Source organism: Nerophis lumbriciformis, linkage group LG20, assembly GCF_033978685.3.
Source record: "Nerophis lumbriciformis linkage group LG20, RoL_Nlum_v2.1, whole genome shotgun sequence".
Taxonomy (NCBI): Eukaryota; Metazoa; Chordata; class Actinopteri; order Syngnathiformes; family Syngnathidae; genus Nerophis; species Nerophis lumbriciformis.
Genome location: NC_084567.2, coordinates 24,419,589 through 24,440,268, shown reverse-complemented (window position 1 = coordinate 24,440,268; position 20,680 = coordinate 24,419,589). Strand labels below are relative to the sequence as shown.

The window sequence follows — 20,680 nt, the reverse complement described above, 5'->3', positions numbered from 1 at the left end:
ATTTTTAACCAGTTTGCACGTAACTTGCTCATTAAAGACACAAAACAGCGCCGCCAGGGAGGGGAATTGGTAATATTTTTCCGGTTCCAATTTCGCTTTGGATTCTGCTTAACGATTCGGTTCTTTATCGGTTCTCTTATTGATTCTTATTTTGAAAAAAAGATAACAAATAGATGGATTAGCATAAATTGTGTTTAGTTTAGAGCTAACATGGACATACAAAGCCAACGGTGAGGTTTTAAGAGGCACATAGCATAGAAAAAAACTTTTGAAAATACATTTAAAAAATATGTAAAATATGTCCGCCTCCAAACCAGTCAGAATATGTCTCTTCATGCTCTTCTAAATGAGAAGGCATTCATTTCAATTTTACAAGTAATAGCGCTAACATTATCAGCAGTATTAGTACCTGTTGTATTTAAGCCAGATGACTGCTGCTGCCTGGGATGAGATCGGTGCGGTTCAAAAATGCGACATTCATTGCATTCTGTTTGTTTAAATGTTTTAGCATATTGTTCATATGTCCTCCTTTTGATGAAATAGCGACCTTGGAATTATTAAAAGTAGCGCAGTTGCTGTCTATTTTTCTGAAATGTCGGCAAACTTCGGTGTGCTTTTTCCGTCCAGACACCACTATGTTGCTGACGTCACGAAGCATGTTGCGTAATGACGTCATCCCCACCCGGAAAAAGCGTTAAGAGAATCGCTAAACAAACTGGCAAGCAATTCCAAAGACTTGATACACTGCGAACCGGCTCTGAACAAGAACTGGTTTTCGATTCCCATCCCTAAGCGCCGTAAAACAATTTCAGGCTGGATAAATCACACTGCAAGGGCTAAAATGTACATCTCCTCCTCCCGGTATTGTGGCCTTTCAAATAATCAGCATATATTCTTCAGATACTAGGAGACAGACATGCTAAATACATTGTGCACTCTGCTTTGCTTATTTAAGAGAAGCAATCCTCTGCGCAAAAGCGATGTAGGTCAGCTTTGCTCGTGCTACCAAGTTTGCACGTGTTTTAATACAAGCAAACCTTTTTTGGTTCAGGCTCTTAGTCTTTTGAGAGCACCAGTGCATTCACATTAAGGAGTATGGAAAAATGCTGTCATTGTCAGTTGACCTACCTACCAAAATGGTAGGTGAACATTAAAGATGTCCGATAATATCGGACTGCCGATATTATTGGCCAATAAATACTTTAAAATGTAATATCGGAAATTATCGGTATCGGTTTCAATAAGTAACATTTCTGACTTTTTAAAACGCCGCTGTATGGAGTGGTACACGGACGTAGGAAGAAGTACAGACCGCCAATAAACCTTAAAGGCACTGCCTTTCGTGCCGGCCCAATCACATAATATCTACGTCTTTTCACACACACAAGTGAATGCAAGGCATACTTGTTCAACAGCCATACAGGTCACACTGAGGGTGGCCGTATAAACAACTTTAACACTGTTACAAATATTCGCCACGCTGAACCCATACCAAACAAGAATGACAAACACATTTTGGGAGAACATCCGCACCGTAACACAACATAAACACAACAGAACAAATACACAGAACCCCTTGCAGCACTAACTCTTCCGGGACGCTACAATATACACACCTGGTACTTTTTTAAAGTGTATCAAATTATTCATAAAAAGGTAGGCTTTTGTCAGCAATGTCCAACAGTCAGAAAGTCGTTCTCTCGGTAAATGATAAATTCATGAGGGTCAGGCTATTCCTTGTTGTCCATTTCAGCTGTAAATAACAATATATAAATAATAAATGTCAGGGTTTATTGCACGCCGACAACACGAACACGTCAGCTTTAGCGTTAGCTTGTTAGCATTACCATTTTGTTCACTCGGGTTGAGGCTAATACCTACACAAATGGAGTGTCACTGACTACTTTTACAACATGTAATAAAATAAAAAGATAATATTTTATGTAATTTACCTTTGTTTCACATTTCTCTAACAAAGTCTCAGAGTAGTAAGCAGATAAGGTTGTTGCTTAGAGTCCAGCTTCATACTCCTCAGTAAATACGTTTAAAAGAGTCCGTCCACTTCTCGTAGATTTGCATATCGAAGTGTAAAATTTTAAGAATAATAATAAACATCACTAAAGTGCATATAGGTTAAAGACTACAACTGAGTAAAAACACTCCAAAATAGATGTCCGACAAAAGTTTCTGCAGGTCGAAAATTATTTTCTTTCTTCTTTCTCTCTGTTGTCAAGTATGTTGTAAAATACACAATGAATAGTAAATAAACAAGTCATCGAGCATTCTGTAATAGCGGCTGTTGTGTTCGAAAAATACGTTTTGGAAACGCCCTCAACTGTGTTCAACCAATCAGCATTCGACAGCACAGCCCGCCCCCGATAAGGTTCCAGGAACCTTCCAAAAGTTTGACCTAGCTGGCAGGAACTGAAAAAAGTTCCTGAAGAACTAAATCTACCCGGGTAGTTTTTGGTGGAAACACAGGGGAACTTTATTTCCCCGGTAAATGGTAACATTTGGTGAGAATTAGATATTTTTAAGTGTTCTTTTTTTTAATCCATAGTCATGTTTAAATCAGCTAGTATTTTCCTATGTAATGTGTCTTCTCGTGATCTCTGTGTTTTTTTATCTTATGTCTGCTAGTAAACTCTTTGTTTTACCTTGAAGGCACTGTGCTGTCCGCGTAGGGGTATAACATACTCCCTTTTTGTGGAGGAGGCCTTATCGGTTTAGAACAAAAAGGCTGTATTTCTTTCTGAGCGGGAGACGCTGTTTTTGTACTAAATAAGCTGACTCTTTCCGTTTGATTTTTAGACTACTTATTGATGCTGCTATTATCGCATTGTAAGGGCTGGTCTCCTAAAGCTTTAGTAAAACTTGGTAATATTGCTATTCTGTCTTGATGGTCCTTCTTACTCAACATATATGTCATCCGAAAGAACTTGGGATTGACCAGTGTGTTTTATTCCCTGAGAGGAACACTGGTCGGATGCAACAATTTCTGTAAAAGTTCCTGTTGTGTAAAAGGGCCTCTTGTTACAACGTTAACTTTGTCTAGATAATCAAGTTTGATTGTCTTCACGATACTCTGCCAAAGCTGACCCTGGTGGTGCCGATCCGAGCAACTCTACCCAATCTTTACTGTGTTTATCTGAGTGTTTTAGCCTTTTGATGTGAAAAAAGTCACAAATGAGATATTTTAATTCGTGTGGATCCTCATTAGCTGATCTCATGTGTCACACTCAGTTCACCAAGAAGAGATGTTTTAAGTGTGGTTTTATATTTTACGTGGTGTGTTTTTATATTGTGTGATTTTATATTTTTATATTGTGTGATTTTATATTTTTATATAATTGTGTGCTTTTATTATATTGAGCAATTTTAACTATAGTGTGGTGGCTATTAGGGTGTCGCGACAGAGGTGCAGGGACACGCCGCACGAGAGGACTGGACTAGCGGGAGTGACGTGCAGGGACACAGAAGGGGTCGAGGGTCTGACACAGAGCAACGCACTGGAGTGACGACGCAAGGCAGAGAGACGGCAGGTGGCCAGGACGAGCACATGCCGACGGTAGATATCGGCTCAACACTCACAATACGCTAAGTAAAGGAAAGTGAAATAATTCTGTGCCTGGTGGGCGTGTTTATGACAAGCTGTCGCTTACTGCTCAGTGAGTGCACCCTTGTGCTCTCCTCACAGCGGCGTCGCAGGAAAGACTGGAGCAGGAGGCCGTAGCCTAGCTGTAAGAGGTCAAGGAGCACGGTCACCCACTGGACTCCTCTTCCTCCCAGCGAAGAAAGGCAGCTGGAACAAATCCGGTGGCTTCCATTACCAAGAAGTGTCGCCTTTTCCAACACTAGCTGACTTACCTTGGACATGTGATCAGTGAGAAGGGTGTGGCTACTGACCCAGTCAAGACTACAGTAATGGAAGACTGGCCTGTGCCCCATACGGTAAAACAAATATAATATATTCTTGGTTTATTCCTGAGTTTTTAAAGATTGCGGCACCTTAAATGCATTGACACGTGGAACCTCTCATGACAAGAAGTCAGCGCCAATCAGCTGGTCCCCTGAATGTCAGCAGGCCTTTGGACAGTTAAAGGAAGCCTTGAAAAATGCACCTATTTAAGCATATGCAAGGCCTGGGAGAAGTTCTGGCCCAAGTAAAGGAAGGATCGCCTATGCCAGCCGCAGTCTCCATCCAGCCAAGCGCAACGATCACAATTGCAGTTCATTTAAAGTGGAGCTGTTGGCTTTAAAACGGGCAGTAACTGAGAAATTCGAAGACTATCTCCATGGTACAGAATTAAATGTTTTTACAGACACCAACCCATTGGAAATTTGGACACAGCCCGGTTGGGAGCAGTGAAACAGAGATGGGTGGCCCAACAAGCAAATTTCAAGTACACCATTGGCCAGGTACGCAAAATAAGAATGCTGATGCTCTTTCCAGGTTGCAGGGACAGAAGGGGGAGGTTGTGCAAACAGACCAAGTAACAGTTGACACAGAAGAGACTTGGGGGAAACAACAGACACGAGACATAGACCTTGCCCAAGTACGTCAGTGGAAAGAGCAACAGGTACTATGGCCAGAGGTATGTACTACTTCATCACCCTACCTTGGACAGTTACTGAAAGAGTGGGATAATATACTTTTGCCCAATGGTATACTAAGCAGAGTTGTTAAAGAGGCTGGTTCCAACTTGCAAATCTTTCAAGTTGTCATTCCCAAGCAGAAAACCTACCGTGTATGGAAACAATACCATGAAAGAATGGGCCCCCCCAGCAGTGCAAGGACATTAACAACCCTACAACAGCGCTGTCATTGGCCTGGGATGATGAAAGATGTTAAGATTTGGAAAGCTTCATGCCGGCAATGCATTTGTAAAAACGCGGGACCAGAGGGGAAAGCACCGTTGGTACCCATTCCAACATCATACCCATTCAAAGTGGTTGGAATGGATTATCTCTCATTGGGCCGCCCAGGGAACCAGTACCCTTATATCCTTGTCATAACAGATCTGTTTTCTAAATATACAATAGCTGTCCTGACAAGAGACCAGTCGGCCAACAATATAGCTCCGGCTTTGTGCAGCAATCACATTCAGATTTTCGGCTGCCCTGAACGCATCCTGACTGAGCTACATTTGAGTCTTCACTAATACAAGAGCTGTGTCAGTTGTATGGATGCCAGAAGAGTCGTAAGACGGCATATCACCTACAGGAGAATGGGGCCTGCGAATGGTTCAACCAGACTTTATTGGGACTGCTAAATTCTCTGAATGAGGCAGAACAGGCACACTGGCCCAATTGTTTGCCAGACACTCAACCAAGCCTACAATAACACTGTCCACGGCACCACTAAGATGACCTCACATTATGTAGTCTTTGGAAGGCATGTTCAACTGCCTTTTGATTGGGTGACTGGCTTGCGTCCCACTGTGGCGCATAACAATCTGCAAGGTTGGGTGAAACGACACCAACAATCCCTACACCAAGCATATCAAACAGTAAAGACTCACACACAACAGCGACAAAGCAAGACAGGACCCGCTACATTCAAAGAGCCAAGCTGACGCCTTTGCTCCCTGGTGATCCATCCATCCATCCGTCTTCAACCGCTTATCCGGAATCGGGTCGCGGGGACAACAGCTCCAGCAGAGACCCCCAGACTTCCCTCTCCAGAGCAACATTCCTCCTGGGGAATCCCGAAGCGTTCCCAGGCCATAGAGGAAATGTAATCCCCCCATCTGTTCTCCTCCCAGTGGGACGTGCAAAGAGGGCCTCCCTAGGGAGACGCTCGTGAGGCATCCGCACGAGATGCCCGAACCACCTAAGCTGGCTCCTTTCCAAGCGAAGGAGCAGCGGCTCTACTCCGAGTCTCTCTCGGGTGACTGAACTTCTCACCCTATCTCTAAGGGAGATGCCATCCACCCTGGTGAGTGAGTTTATATTTGCAACTTTTGCAGAAGGAACAGCGGGAAGTTGGCTCCAAGATGGAACCCAGAGAACTTTGTGGTAGTGCAACAATTGCGCAAGAACCACCTAGTATATGTTCTGCGGCCAGAAGGTAGGCACGGGCCCATAAGCACTGTTCACTGCAATAACCTCAAGCGTTGTCCTCTAAATGTGATGCAGGAAGCTTCGGTCACAACCGAGCAGGAACGCACAGTGATGGAGCCCCAACTGCTCCCACCCCCTACCGGGTTGTTACCAGGATTAGTTTTAAGTTCTATTCAGCCCCCAGCAGCAGAGACGGTAGCTCCAGTATCATCCGAAACGGCTGATTCTCCAGAACATCCAGCAGTCCCCATCAGTGAGCCAGAACTATGTATAAGGCACTCTCAGAGAGGTAACTCTAGGCTCCCTCCAGCACGGTATCGCATCAAATAAGTAGTCGAGATGTTAAAAGGAGGGGGGGAGGAGAAATGTCACTCTCAGTTCACCAAGAAGGGATGTCTTAAGTGTAATTTTATATTTTACTTGGTATGTTTTATATTGTGTGATTTTATAGTTTTATATAATTGTGTATATATATGTTGAATTACTTTTTTAGCTGGAATTGAATCATTTAAACAACTGTTGGTATATTTTTATTAACAGTAGAACTTTGCAATGTAATTTCTGGTAGACGTTAAAAGAACTTTGCCTTGCGCGACACATGTATACAGTTGTCTTATTGTCGACTTGTTGCCCACTAAGGGCAAAAGCTAGGGAATCAGATTCAACTATGAAAATCATTAGTTGAAGGCAGCCCTGAAGGGTTTTGATGACAGTATTTTGTTTAGAGGCGGTCAGTTTGAAGACACTAGCTTATTTTTTTACCAGTAATGCTCATAATGTTTAATACCATTTAATCATTGTAATGTTTTATAGGATATCAAATATTACAATCACACTAATCTTACTGTACACACGCACAGGGGTTAGTGCGTGTGCCGCAAAATACGAAGGTCCTGGGTTCGATCCCCGGGCTTTCTGTGTGGAGTTTGCATGTTCTCCCCGTGACTGCATAGGTTCCATCCGAGTACTCCGGCTTCCTCCCACCTCCAAAGACATGCACCTTAGGATAGGTTGATTGGCAACAATAAATTGGCCCTAGTGTGTGAATGTTGTCTGTCTATCTGTGTTGGCCCTGCGATGAGTTGTTGTCCAGGGTGAACCCCGCCCTCTGCCCGATTGCAGCTGGGATAGGCTGCAGCACCCCCACGACCCCAAGAGGGACAAGCGGTAGAAAATGGACGGATGGATGGACTTTTAGCCTTAAAATTGCTATGGAAATGCTGATAAGTCAAGTTTACCATGAACAATGTGACAAATATGTAACATGGTACATCGGTGACATGAATTTGTTTGGTATATTTTAAAGAAAACATCACAAAATTGTGTAGTATATCCACCATTGCTTTACCTTACAAATGGATCTGGCTGTGTACGAGTTAAATCTGGTTTACAAACATTAAGTGACTTTAAAGAGGACAAACGTTCATATTTGGACCATCCAAGTTAAAAGAGACAGGGACTTTTCCTGATTGCCCCAGTTAGCCAAGCAATTTATGAGACGGGTATTCTAAATGGAATGATTAATTTGGGAAACCTAATTATGTTTCTATGTTAAAACTCACTCCAGAAAACATTGGAATACAAAAGGAAAGATGTGGAACAGGACTTAAGGGAAAAAGGAGAAGTGTGTCACTAGGTGGTAGTAGAGATGGAAGTCATCTAGCGATGACTCATGGTGGATGCATGTGGAATAATACGTTTGTGAAGGTGCAGGATACTCACAGGAACCAATCGACCGCAATGATTAGAGTGATGTCATCAGTTGGAAGTCCAACAGAGGTCAATACAATCACCATAGTGACCAGGCCTGCTTGTGGGATGCCAGCTGCACCAATACTTGCCGCAGTTGCTGTAATACTTGGTTAAAACAACAAGTTATTTACTCATAGGCCTTTTACAAACCCCAAAACCAGTGAAGTTGGCACCTTGTGTAAATCGTAAATAAAAACAGAATACAATGATTTGCAAATCCTTTTCAACCTAAATTCAATTGAATAGACTGCAAAGACAATACACTGGTAAACTTTGTTATTTTTTGCAAATATTAGCTCATTTGGAATTTGATACCTGCAACATGTTTCAAAAAAGCTGGCACAAGTGGCAAAAAAGACTGAGAAAGTTGAGGAATGCTCATCAAACACTTATTAGGAAAATCCCACAGGTGAACAGACTAACAGGTGGGTGCCATGTTTGGGTATTAAAGCAGCTTCCATGAAATGCTCAGTCATTCACAAACAAGGATGGGGCAAGGGTCACCACTTTGTGAACAAATACATGAGCAAATTGTTGAACAGTTTAAGAACAACATTTCTCAAGGAGCTATTGCAAGGAATTTAGGACTTTCTGTAATATCATCAAAAGGTCAAGAAAATCTAGAGAAATGACTGCACAGAAGCGATGATATTACGGACCTTCGATCCCTCAGGCGGTACTGCATCAAAAAGAGACATCGGTGTGTAAAGGATATCACCACATGGGCTCAGGAACACTTCAGAAACCCACTGTCAGTAATTACAGTTTGTCGCTACATTTGTAAATGCAAGTTTAAACTCTACTATTCAAAGCGAAAGCCATTCATCAACAACACCCAGAAATGCCGCCAGCTTCGCTGGGCCCGAGCTCATCTAAGATGGACTGATGCAAAGTGGAAAAGTGTTCTGTGGTCTGACGAGTCCACATTTCAAATTGTTTTTGGAAACTGTGGACGTCGTGTCCTCCGGACCAAAGAGGAAAAGAACCATCCGGAACATCTGTGAAGGCACCATTAATGAAGTGAAGTGAAGTGAGTTACATTTATATAGCGCTTTTTCTCAAGTGACTCAAAGCGCTTTACATTGTGAAACCCAATATCTAAGTTACATTTAAACTAGTGTGGGTGGCACTGGGAGCAGGTGGGTAAAGTGTCTTGCCCAAGGACACAACGGAAGTGACTAGGATGGCGGAAGCGGGGATTGAACCTGCAACCCTCAAGTTGCTGGCACGGCCGCTCTACCAACCGAGCTATACCGTGTAATGGTGAAAGGTACATACAGGTTTTGGAGCAACATATGTTGCCATCCAAGCAATGTTATCATGGACGCCCCTGCTTATTTCTGCAAGACAATGCCAAGCCACGTGTTACAACAGTGGCTTCATAGTAAAAGAGTGGCCTGCCTGTAGTCCAGAGCTGTTTCCTATTGATAATGTGTGGCGCATTATGAAGCGTAAAATACGACAACGGAGACCCCGGACTGTTGAACAACTTAAGCTGTACATCAAGCAAGAATGGGAAAGAATTCCACCTGAAAAGCTTCAAAAGAAATTGGTCTCCTCAGTTTACTGAGGGTTGTTAAAAGGAAAGGCCATGTAACACAGTGGTAAAAATGTCCCTGTGCCAACTTTTTTTGCAATGTGTTGCTGCCAAGTTAATGATTATTGGCAAAAAAAAATTACGTTTCTCAGTTCGAACATTAAATATCTTCAGTTGAATATAAGTTGAAAAGGATTTGCAAATCATTGTATTCTGTTTTTATTTACGATTTACACAACGTGCCAACTTCACTGATTTTGGGGTTAGTATATCTATTCTTACCTGATTGTGATTATTTGACCGAAGTTCATCTCCATGTTGTTGACTTGAGCAATAAAAATAGCTGCCAGAGCCTCGTATAGGGCGGTACCGTCCATGTTGATGGTAGCACCCACCGGCAAAATAAAGCGAGTGATTCGCTTGTCAATTTTGTTGTTCTCCTCAAGACATTTGAAGGTGACAGGGAGTGTGGCAGAGCTAAGAAATGACAAATAAAATGTTTGCACCGAGAAACCTCAATTGGGAGCTTTTGATATAGGGGCGCGTGGAGATTATACTAAAGGCCTACTGAAATGCGATTTTCTTATTTAAACGGGGATAGCAGGTCCATTCTATGTGTCATACTTGATTATTTCGCGATATTGCCATATTTTTGCTAAAAGGATTTAGTAGAGAACATCGATGATAAAGTTCGCAACTTTTGGTCGCTGATAAAAAAGCCTTGCCTGTACCGGAAGTAGCAGACGAGTAGCGTGACGTCACAGGTTGTGGAGCTCCTCACATCCGCACATTGTTTACAATCATGGCCACCAGCAGCGAGAGCGATTCTGACCGAGAAAGCGACGATTTCCCCATTAATTTGAGCGAGGATGAAAGATTTGTGGATGAGGAAAGTGAGAGTGAAGGACTAGAGGGCAGTGGGAGCGATTCAGATAAGGAAGATGCTGTGAGAGGCGGGTGGGACCTGATATTCAGCTGGGAATGACTAAAACAGTAAATAAACACAAGACACATATATATACTCTATTAGCCACAACACAACCAGGCTTATATTTAATATGCCACAAATTGATCCCGCATAACAAACACCTCCCCCCTCCCGTCCATGTAACCCGCCAATACAACTCAAACACCTGCACAACACACTCAATCCCACAGCCCAAAGTACCGTTCACCTCCCCAAAGTTCATACAGCACATATATTTCCCCAAAGTTACGTACGTGACATGCACATAGCGGCACGCACGTACGGGCAAACGATCAAATGTTTGGAAGCGTACTCACGGTACCGTGTCTGCGTATCCAACTCAAAGTCCTCCTGGTAAGAGTCTCTGTTGTCCCAGTTCTCCACAGGCCAATGGTAAAGATTGACTGTCATCTTTCGGGAATGTAAACAATGAAACACCGGCTGTGTTTGTGTTGCTGAAGTCGGCCGCAATACACCGCTTCCCTCCTACAGCTTTCTTCTTTGCTGTCTCCATTGTTCATTGAACAAATTGCAAAATATTCACCAACACAGATGTCCAGAATACTGTGGAATTTTGCGATGAAAACAGACGACTTAATAGCTGGCAACCATGCTGTCTCAAAATGTCCTCTACAATCCGTGACGTCACGCGCTGACGTCACCATACCTAGACGTTTTCAGCAGGATATGTCGCGTGAAATTTAAAATTGCACTTTAGTAAACTAACCCGGCCATATTGGCATGTGTTGCAATGTTAAGATTTCATCATTGATATATAAACTATCAGACTGCGTGGTCGGTAGTAGTGGGTTTCAGTAGGCCTTTAAGATATTGCGACACATGAACCTCACCTGGAGGAGGTGCCCAATGCTGTGACCAGAGCTTGTAGAAGGCCAGCTATGAAAATGAAAGGGTTCTGCCGAGTGATGACAAAATATAGAGTGGGCAGAATTAGAACGCCGTGGATCATTAAGCCGATGATAACCGTGATGGTATACATTCCCAACTGGCCCCCCATCTGTGTCAGATCATCCATCTCCACTATTTTCCCTGCAATTAGAAACAAAATTCCAATGGGGGCATACCTGTGAGAAGGATAAGGTAAAGTTAGAGAGAAGTGTGACTGCAACATGTGCGTTAAAGGAAGAGGGAAGTGGACTTTTACCACATGATAATGGCAACCAAGCGCATGATCGCTTCATTGAGGCTGTCAAAGAAATCCCTCAGAAGCTGGCCTTGTTCTTTCATGTTGCCAATTATTAGCCCGAAACACATCGAGAAGACCACCAGCCCGAGCGCGTTTACGCCATTCACCTGACCGGGCACTGGAACCACTTCCTCTCGGCTGATCTCCATCACCTCCTGGGTGCCGTTGGTCGTGTTGAAGAGGGTGTCGTTCACTGTCACTGTCACCGTCACATGAACAGTTCGCTTTCCATATTTGGTTTTATACTGGACATAAGGGAGAAGCAAGCATTAAACAAGCCAAGCAATGACACATACTGCATCATCATTGTATACACTTTAAAATGCCATGATGTGGATGCAAAATGAAAAGGTCACTCAGCTGAGTTCCACTCAATAATATTGATATCAAAGTACAGACTCGATGTGGTAGGCAACAATTCCACTTTTTTCTACTTTTACAAATTGGGATAAAGTGCCAGATTACCATCAAGGGTTGCAATAATTTAACTGTACACTAGTGTTGTCCCGATACTAATATTTTGGTACCGGTCCCGGTACTAAAATTATTTAGATACTTTTCGGTACTTTTCGATACTTTTTTAAATAAAAGGGACCACAAAAAAATTGCATTATTGGCTTTATTTTTTTTTTAAATCTTAGAGGTACATTAAACATATGTTTCTTATTACAAGTTTGTCCTTAAATAGAATAGTGAACATACTAGACAACTTGTCTTTTAGTAGCAAGTAAGCAAACAAAGGCTCCTAATTTAGTCTGCTGACATATGCAGTAACAAAGTGTGTCATTTTCCATTCTATTATTTTGTCAACATTATTAAGGACAAGTGGTAGAAAATGAATTATAGACTAGACTAGACTTCCTTTTTATTGTCATTCAAATTTGAACTTTACAGCACAGATAAGAACGACATTTCGTTACATAAGCTCATGGTAGTGCAAGATAAAAAAGCAATAAGGTGCATATAAAATATATATACATATATATATATATATATATATATATATATATATATATATAAATAATTTATAAATATATATTTAAAATAAATAAATATATATGAATATATATAAATAAATAAATAGATTACTGTACAGATAAATATATTGCACTTTTTCACATGCGTCCACGTTTATGGATGTATGTTATATTGTCTTTTTTATTCCAACGAGTTAATACATTTTGGGAGGAAGTTGAGGGTTAATTTAATTATGATGCGTTCAAGAGTCTTACGGCCTGAAGGAAGAAGCTGTTACAGAACCTGGAGGTTCTGCTTCGGAGGCTGCGGAACATCTTTCTTATCTCTATTATTCAGCTACTTGTTCATTTACTGTTAATATCTCCTTACTTTCTCTTTTAACATGTTCTATCTACACGTCTGTTAAAATGTAATAATCATTTATTCTTTTGTTGTTTAGATGCTTTACATTAGTTTTGGATGATACCACAAATTTGGGTATCAATCCGATACATGATCATACATTGGTCATATTCAAAGTCCTCATGTGTCCAGGGGCATATTTCCTGAGTTTATAAACATAATTTAAATTTTTTTTAAACGAAAGACGATGTTGTGGTGCCAAAAAATATCGACGTAATCATAGTAGTATCGACTAGATACGCTCTTATACTTGGTATCATTACAGTGGATGTCAGGTGTAGATCCACCAATAGCGTTTGTTTACATTTTGATGCCGGTGAGCTACGGTGTGTAGTGAAGCATGTTTAGCTATTCCTCGTCCTGCAGGGATGATACTTGTAAGAAACTTACTTTATTTGTCGCCATGGAGGCGAGGATTAGTGATTTAGAAGAAGCTAAAACACTGCCGACAGCGGATGGACTTTAGCCGCTAGCTCGCTAGCCATGTCTTAAAGCACCTCGTCCTGAGGGCGTTTCAGTGTTATAACTTCACCTTTATCGTTAGTTTTTAAGCCAAAAATGCGTTCGTTCTCCCTTTTCTGTCTACACACTGTGTCTGCTTGTAAGTACTCCGTCATTGTGCTCTACCGAACATGCTCGTCTGCTCGTAAACCAGCAATGACACGACATGATGACGACGGGGGGGGGAGGGGGGGGGGGGGTATTTTTCAGAGGCGGTATAGTACCGAATATGATTCATTAGTATCGCGGTACTATACTAATACCGGTATACCGTACAACCCTACTGTACACAACTAAAAATGACACCACTTTAATTATCAAACCCTATCTGTACAATTAGCACATTAAAGATGCATGATAACACAGACATAATTCATTATTGTAACTACAACAAAGTATAGTATAGTGCCACGATACTAATGAATCATATTCGGTACTATTCCTAAACTAATGTAAAGTATCAAACAACTGAAGAATAAGTGTTTACTACGTTTTAACAGAAGTGTAGATAGAACATGTTAAAAGAGAAAATAAGCAGATATTAACTGTAATTGAACAAGTAGATTAATAATTCATTGTCTACCACTTGTCCTTAATAATTTTGACAAAATAATAGAATAGAAAATGTCACAATATGTTACTGCATACGTCAGCAGCTAAATTAGGAGACTTTGTTGGCTTACTCATAATAAAAGACAAGTTGTCTTGTATGTTCACTATTTTATTTAAGGACAAACTTGCAATACGAAACATATGTTTAATGTACCGTAAGATTTTTTGTTAAAATAAAGCCAGTAATGCAATTTTTTGTGGTACCCTTTATTTAGAAAAGTGCCGTAATGTACCGAAAAGTATCAAAATAATTTTGGTACCGGTATCAGTACCAAAATATTGGTATCGGGACAACACTAGTCAGGACACATTTAGGGACTCCCAAATTAGAACTGTTCAAGCAGGAACAAATGAGCATGAACGCAGATATTTTCAAAATGACATGTGAAGTGAAGTGAATTGTATTTATATAGCGCTTTTCTCTAGTGACTCAAAGCGCTTTACATAGTGAAACCCAATATCTAAGTTACATTTAAACCAGTGTGGGTGGCACTGGGAGCAGGTGGGTAAAGTGTCTTGCCCAAGGACACGACGGCAGTAACTAGGATGGCGGAAGGGGGGATCGAACCTGGAACCCTCAAGTTGCTGGCACGGCCGCTCCATCAACCGAGCTATACCCATACTTGCCAACCTTGAGACCTCCGAATTCGGGAGATTGGGGAGAGGGGGAGGGGGGGGGGGTTGGCTTTGGTGGTAGCAAGGGGTGTGTATTGTAGCCCGGAAGAGTTAGGGCTGCAAGGGGTTCTGGGTATTTGTTCTGTTGTGTTTATGTTGTGTTACGGTGCGGATGTTCTCCCGAAATGTGTTTGTCATTCTTGTTTGGTGTGGGTTCCCAGTGTGGTGCATATTTGTAACACTGTTAAAGTTGTTTATACGGCCACCCTCAGTGTGACCTGTATGGCTGTTGTGACTGGGCCGGCACGCTGTTTGAATGGTGAAAAAGCGGACGCGACGACAAGTTGTAGAGGACGCTAAAGGCAGTGCCATCACGGCACGCCCTTTTTAATATTGTTGTACGAGTGATAATCGGGAGAAAATCAGGAGAATGATTTCCTCTGGAGATTTTCAGGAGGGGCACTGAAATTCTGGAGTCCCCCGGAAAAATCGGGAGGGTTGGCAAGTATGGCTATACCGCCCCGTCTTTGGTATGGTCTCAAAAATAATTTTTTTAGAAAGTAAGTGATATGCCAGACCCTTCTGGAATTTGCAATGTTGTGATCATGCCAAACTATGTAAATTCAACCAATCCCCTTGAATTACGCACAACCTCGCAACTTTGTCCAATTCCCGCAATTTCCAGGCACATTTTGGCCAATCATTATTATTTTTGCAAGTCAAATTTGTCCATGAGTGGGGCTCAAATGTTTACATCAACTGTCTAACACAGGTGTGTCCAATACTCTGAGACCATTTTTGGCCTGCAGATAGTTGTTTTTGGTCCTTAACATGTTTAAAAATAAATAAATAAATGATCAATGAGGTATGTCCATGTACCTTCCGTTCATTCTATTTTTTTCTGTTTTCATTTCTGAAACAAAAGTTGGACAACTATTTAATGACACTTTTTTAAAACGACAATAGGACTCCGGCTGAACAAAGATGTTATCGTTATGATAAAAACATGCTAAACGCAAAGGAAAAGCTAAAACACTGCTTTCGGTTCAATTTGTGATCACACAGATAACCACGCATTTTTGCATTTTGAATGAACTTATATTCGATTTTGGGTTTATCTGGAAAAAATTAAAAAACATAAAAGGAAAACAGCACAAAATCCAATTTAATGGCAATATTTTAATTAGAGATGTCCGATAAAAAAACATAAAAGTAAAACAGCACAAAATCCAATTTAACGGCAATATTTTGATTAGAGATGGCCGGCCGATAAATGCTTTAAAATGTAATTATCGGTATCGGTTTCAAAAAGTAAAATTTATGACTTTCTAAAACGCTGCTGTGTACACGGACGTAGGGAGAAGTACAGAGCGCCAATTAACCTTAAAGGCACTGCCTTTGCGTGCCGGCCCAGTCACACAATATCTACGGCTTTTCACAATCACAAGGGAATGCAACGCATACTTGGTCAATAGCCATACAGGTCACACTGAGGGTGGGCGTACAAACAACTTTAACACTGTTACAAATATGGGCCACACTGTGAACCCACACCAAACAAGAATGACAAAAACATTTCAGGAGAACACCCACACCGTAGCACAACATAAACACAACAGAACAAATACCCAGAACCCCTTGCAGCACTAACTCTTCCGGGACACTACAATATACACACCCGCTAATACCCCCCCCACCAACCCAGCCCACCTCAACCTCCTCATGCTCTCCCAAATTCCAAGCTGCTGTTTTGAGGCATGTTAAAAAAAATTATGCACTTTGTGACTTCAATAATAAAAATATGGCAGTGCCATGTTGGCATTTTTTTCCATAACTTGAGTTGATTTATTTTGAAAAACCTTGTTACATTGTTTAATGCATCCAGCGGGGCATCACAATAAAATTAGGCATAATAATGTGTTAATTCCACGACTGTATATATCGGTATCGGTTGATATCGGAATCGGTAATAAAGAGTTGGACAATATCGGAATATCGGATATTGGCAAAAAAAGCCATTATCGGACATCTCCAATTTTAATGAAAATCAACCCTTTTTTGTTTGTTTTCAAATCTGCCATATATAATAAAAATCTAAAAACGGCCTTAATTCAGTTTTTTTTATTTGCGTTTCAGAATTGGAAATAGAATGAACGGAAGGTCACGGACCGAGGTATATTAGATGTAACACCTATTTGCATTGTCACCTATAACACAAAAGCTTAGATACCATTGTTTTTTCCAATAAAGTTATCATATACAAATGTACAATGAATTTGTTTTAATATCAATAATATACAAAATGTATCAAATTGGCCCCCCGCATTCTTTTATTTTTCGTTATGCAGCCCTCTGTGAAAAAAGTTTGGAATCGCCTGCTATGGCCAATTTAATATGATTTTGTAATTTTTTTGTAAATTATTGTCGATGAAATATCAAAAACAAATATAAATATGTTAATATATGAACACCTTAGCCTGTGTTTCCTTATCTTCGGTGTTTGTCTGTCATTGGTATTTTCTTAAGTTTATTATAAAAATGTTATTACTTATTATTTATTTAATTTAAACCCTGCATGCCTGTGTGTGTTCTTACAAGGGGTGTGCGGGGGGCGTGGCCTGCGGACCTGCAGCGAAGCGGGGTGTGCCAGGCCCGGCTTCGAGATCAGCGACAGGTGCGTAGATGACCCACTTGGAAGTGTTTATCTAATCACCTGTCGCTCTGTTAAAGGGAGCAACCGGGAAGGAGAGAGAGAGTTGGAAGGAGAGCGAGACGGACATAAGAGCCGATGGCGGAAAAGCACACAAAGAGACTCATAGAGAGAAAAAAATCATTGTTCAGAACCATGAACGCAGCTGTCATGTCCGTGATTGGTGGTCCGAAGAACTCGGAAGCGCAAAACTTCCACAGGGTGTAACTGCATTGTAGATACAGCGGATTTTGGTTTCAAAGTCTTCACAATAATGCGGTAACGTGACGGTATCAAAAAAACATTGATGTGTCGTTTTTTTCAGGCGTTTCAGCTTTGGCCGGGTCTGAAAATAAACGGCATCTCCCATAATCCACTGCATAGCGTGGGGCGTCGAGGTGGGGGCCGTGCAACGCCGTAAGCAGGAAGCGAAGTGTGTTCGTAGAAGATGTGAGGAATATTTTTTTGGGACATTTTCTGAAAAATTTCATCAAAATCTATCCATAACTCTTTGAGTTATGTTGCCAACAAACAGACAAACAAACCCTGGTGAAAACAATATCTTTTTGGCGGAGGTAAGAAAGTCTGCATTCTACAAAGCAAAGCACGCAACTTTCGTCTCGGGTGTTTCCAAAGCCAGCAGGTCACGTCGCAGCTAACAGAGAGAAATCGGCCCAAGTGTTCACCGCGGGAAATATTCAAGTAAAGTGAAAAAGTACTTGATAAATCCTCAATTAATTTATCTATTTTCCACCGCGTGTCTCTCTCGATGTTTCGGGGAGCAGGGGCCTATCCAGTTGCAATTGGGCAGAAGACAGCGTACACCCTGTACAAGTGGCCTGCCACTTCATTTGACACATTATAACATCTTTCATTATTTTTGTTTTTTACATATGCCACAATAGTATCCTATCGTGGCCCTAATATCGTGATAATATCATACTGTGAAATTTTGATACCGTTATACCCCGAGTTCCTACCCTTGCAAAGATGATGTAAATGTGTTCTTTCAGCATTTTCTCCAGAACAATTTAACTCAACTCAATGTACAAAACCAAAACCAGTGAAGTTGGCACGTTGTGTAATTCGTAAATAAAAACAGAATAAAATGATTTACAAATCCTTTTCAACTTATATTCAATTGAATAGACTGCAAAGACAAGATATTTAATGTTCAAACTGAGAAACTTAATTTTTTTTGTATATAATCTGTAACTTAGAATTTAATGGCTGCAACACATTGCAAAAAAGTTGCATTTTTACCACTGTGTTACATGGCCTTTCCTTTTAACAACACTCAGTAAACGTTTGGGAACTGAGGAGACCATTATTCCCATTCTTGCTTGATGTACAGCTTAAGTTGTTCAACAGTCCGGGGTCTCCGTTGTGGTACTTTAGGCTTCATATTGCGCCACACATTTTTAATGGGAGACAGGTCTGGACTACAGGCAGGCCAGTCTAGTACCCGCACTCTTTTACTATGAAGCCACGCTGTTGTAACACGTGGCTTGGCATTGTCCTGCTGAAATAAGCAGAAGCGTCCATTATACCGTTGCTTGGATGGCAACAAATGCTGCTCCAAAACCTGTGTGTACCTTTCAGCATTAATGGTGCCTTCACAGATGTGTAAGTTACCCATGCCTTGGGCACTAATACACCCCCATACCATCACAGATGCTGGCTTTTGACGACGTCTACAGTTTCGAAAAACTATTTGAAATGTGGACTCTTCAGACCACAGAATACTTTTACACTTTGCATCAGTCCATCTTAGATGGCCCAGCGAAGCCGGCGGTGTTTCTGGGTGTTGTTGATAAATGGCTTTTGCCTTGCATAGTAGAGTTTTAACTTGCACTTACAGATGTAGCGACCAACTGTAGTTATTGACAGTGGTTTTCTGAAGTGTTCTTGAACCTATGTGGTGATATCCTTTACACACTGATGTCGGTTTTTGATGCAGTACCGCCTGAGGGATCAAAGGTCACAGGAATTCAATGTTGGTTTTCAGCCTAGCTGCTTATGTGCAGTAATTTCTCCACATTCTCTGAACCTTTTGATGATATTACGGACCGTAGATGGTGAAATCACTAAATTCCTTGCAATAGCTCTTTGAGAAATGTTGTTCTTAAACTGTACGACAATTTGCTCACGCATTTGTTCACAAAGTGGTGACCCTCGCCCCATCCTTGTTTGTGAATGACTGAGCATTTCATGGAAGCTGCTTTTATACCCAATCATTCCAATTAAGCCTATTCACCTGTGGGATTTTCCAAATAAGTGTTTGATGAGCATTTCTCAACTTTCTCAGTCTGTTTTGCCACTTGTGCCAGCTTTTGACACATGTTGCAGGCATCAAATTCCAAATGAGCTAATATTTGCAAAAAATAACACAGTTTTCCAGTTTGAACGTTAGGTATCTTGTCTTTGCAGTCTATTCAATTGAATATAGGTTAAAAAGGATTTGCAAATCATTGTATTCTGTTTTTATTTACGATTTACACAACATGCCAACTTCACTGTTTTTTTTGTTTTTTTTTATTCTCTCGGACCTTTTTCTGAAATATAAAATCACAGTCTATAGACAACAGAAACTAGTTTTAGTGCGATGACGCTCTGCAGGGACGAGGTGAACCATCACAACACTGCAGCATATTCATGCGTCTGGAATGATCCAAACGTAAGAAAATGCATATTGCAAGATATTTTTACATACAGGAGATATATTATACTAATATATTTCCTTAATGAAAAACTGAACGGCATTTAAAAAAAGCCCACCAGACACCAAAATACATAAATTTAATTGGTTTTAATCAGGGCCTTAAATCATCCAGCAGCTATATAATTATGAAATGACATTGCTAAATGAACGATATGTCTATTATTTTTTTTATTTCTGACAGTCCAAATATGTTGACACACACACGAAGGACGGAGGATTCTCTGTCTATTGACTGTCTTTGCAGCGCAATCAACTATTTTGTCAAAGCCATGTGTGTACTGTAACTGTTTTAGTTTGTCAATAGATTTCAGATGAGCTGAATAAAGACACAAAATAAAGCCTGCAGAGCAGTTTCAGCCTTGATAAATCACATTGTGGCATACATTCTGCATATTCATGAAGACAGACACGCTGAATGGATTTTGCTCACTTAAGAAATCCTCTGTGCACAAGTTTGGTAGGTAAGCTGTGTCAATACGTGGACTGTGAGGGTTTTGTTTTCCCGAGATGCAAGTAAAGCTGGATCGGACATGGCTTGGAGGTGAGTACATATTTATTTAAACACTAACAAACTACAAAAAAGGAAGCAAACAAAAGGCGCGCACAATGGCAGAGAACAAACTTGACTAATGAAA

The 20,680-nt window shown here is 41.0% G+C and overlaps 1 protein-coding gene across 1 annotated transcript in view; it reads right to left on the bottom strand.

The window, feature by feature from the left end:
• LOC133619544 (excitatory amino acid transporter 1-like) overlaps positions 1–20,680 on the bottom strand; it is a 40,626-nt gene that overhangs the window by 5,721 nt on the left and 14,225 nt on the right. The window contains exons 6-9 of the mRNA XM_061980623.1: positions 11,485–11,771; positions 11,171–11,404; positions 9,635–9,829; positions 7,786–7,920 (exon numbers count right to left, since the gene is read on the bottom strand). Coding sequence (XP_061836607.1) covers positions 7,786–7,920; positions 9,635–9,829; positions 11,171–11,404; positions 11,485–11,771 — 851 coding nt within the window. The remainder of the gene's footprint in view (positions 1–7,785; positions 7,921–9,634; positions 9,830–11,170; positions 11,405–11,484; positions 11,772–20,680) is intronic.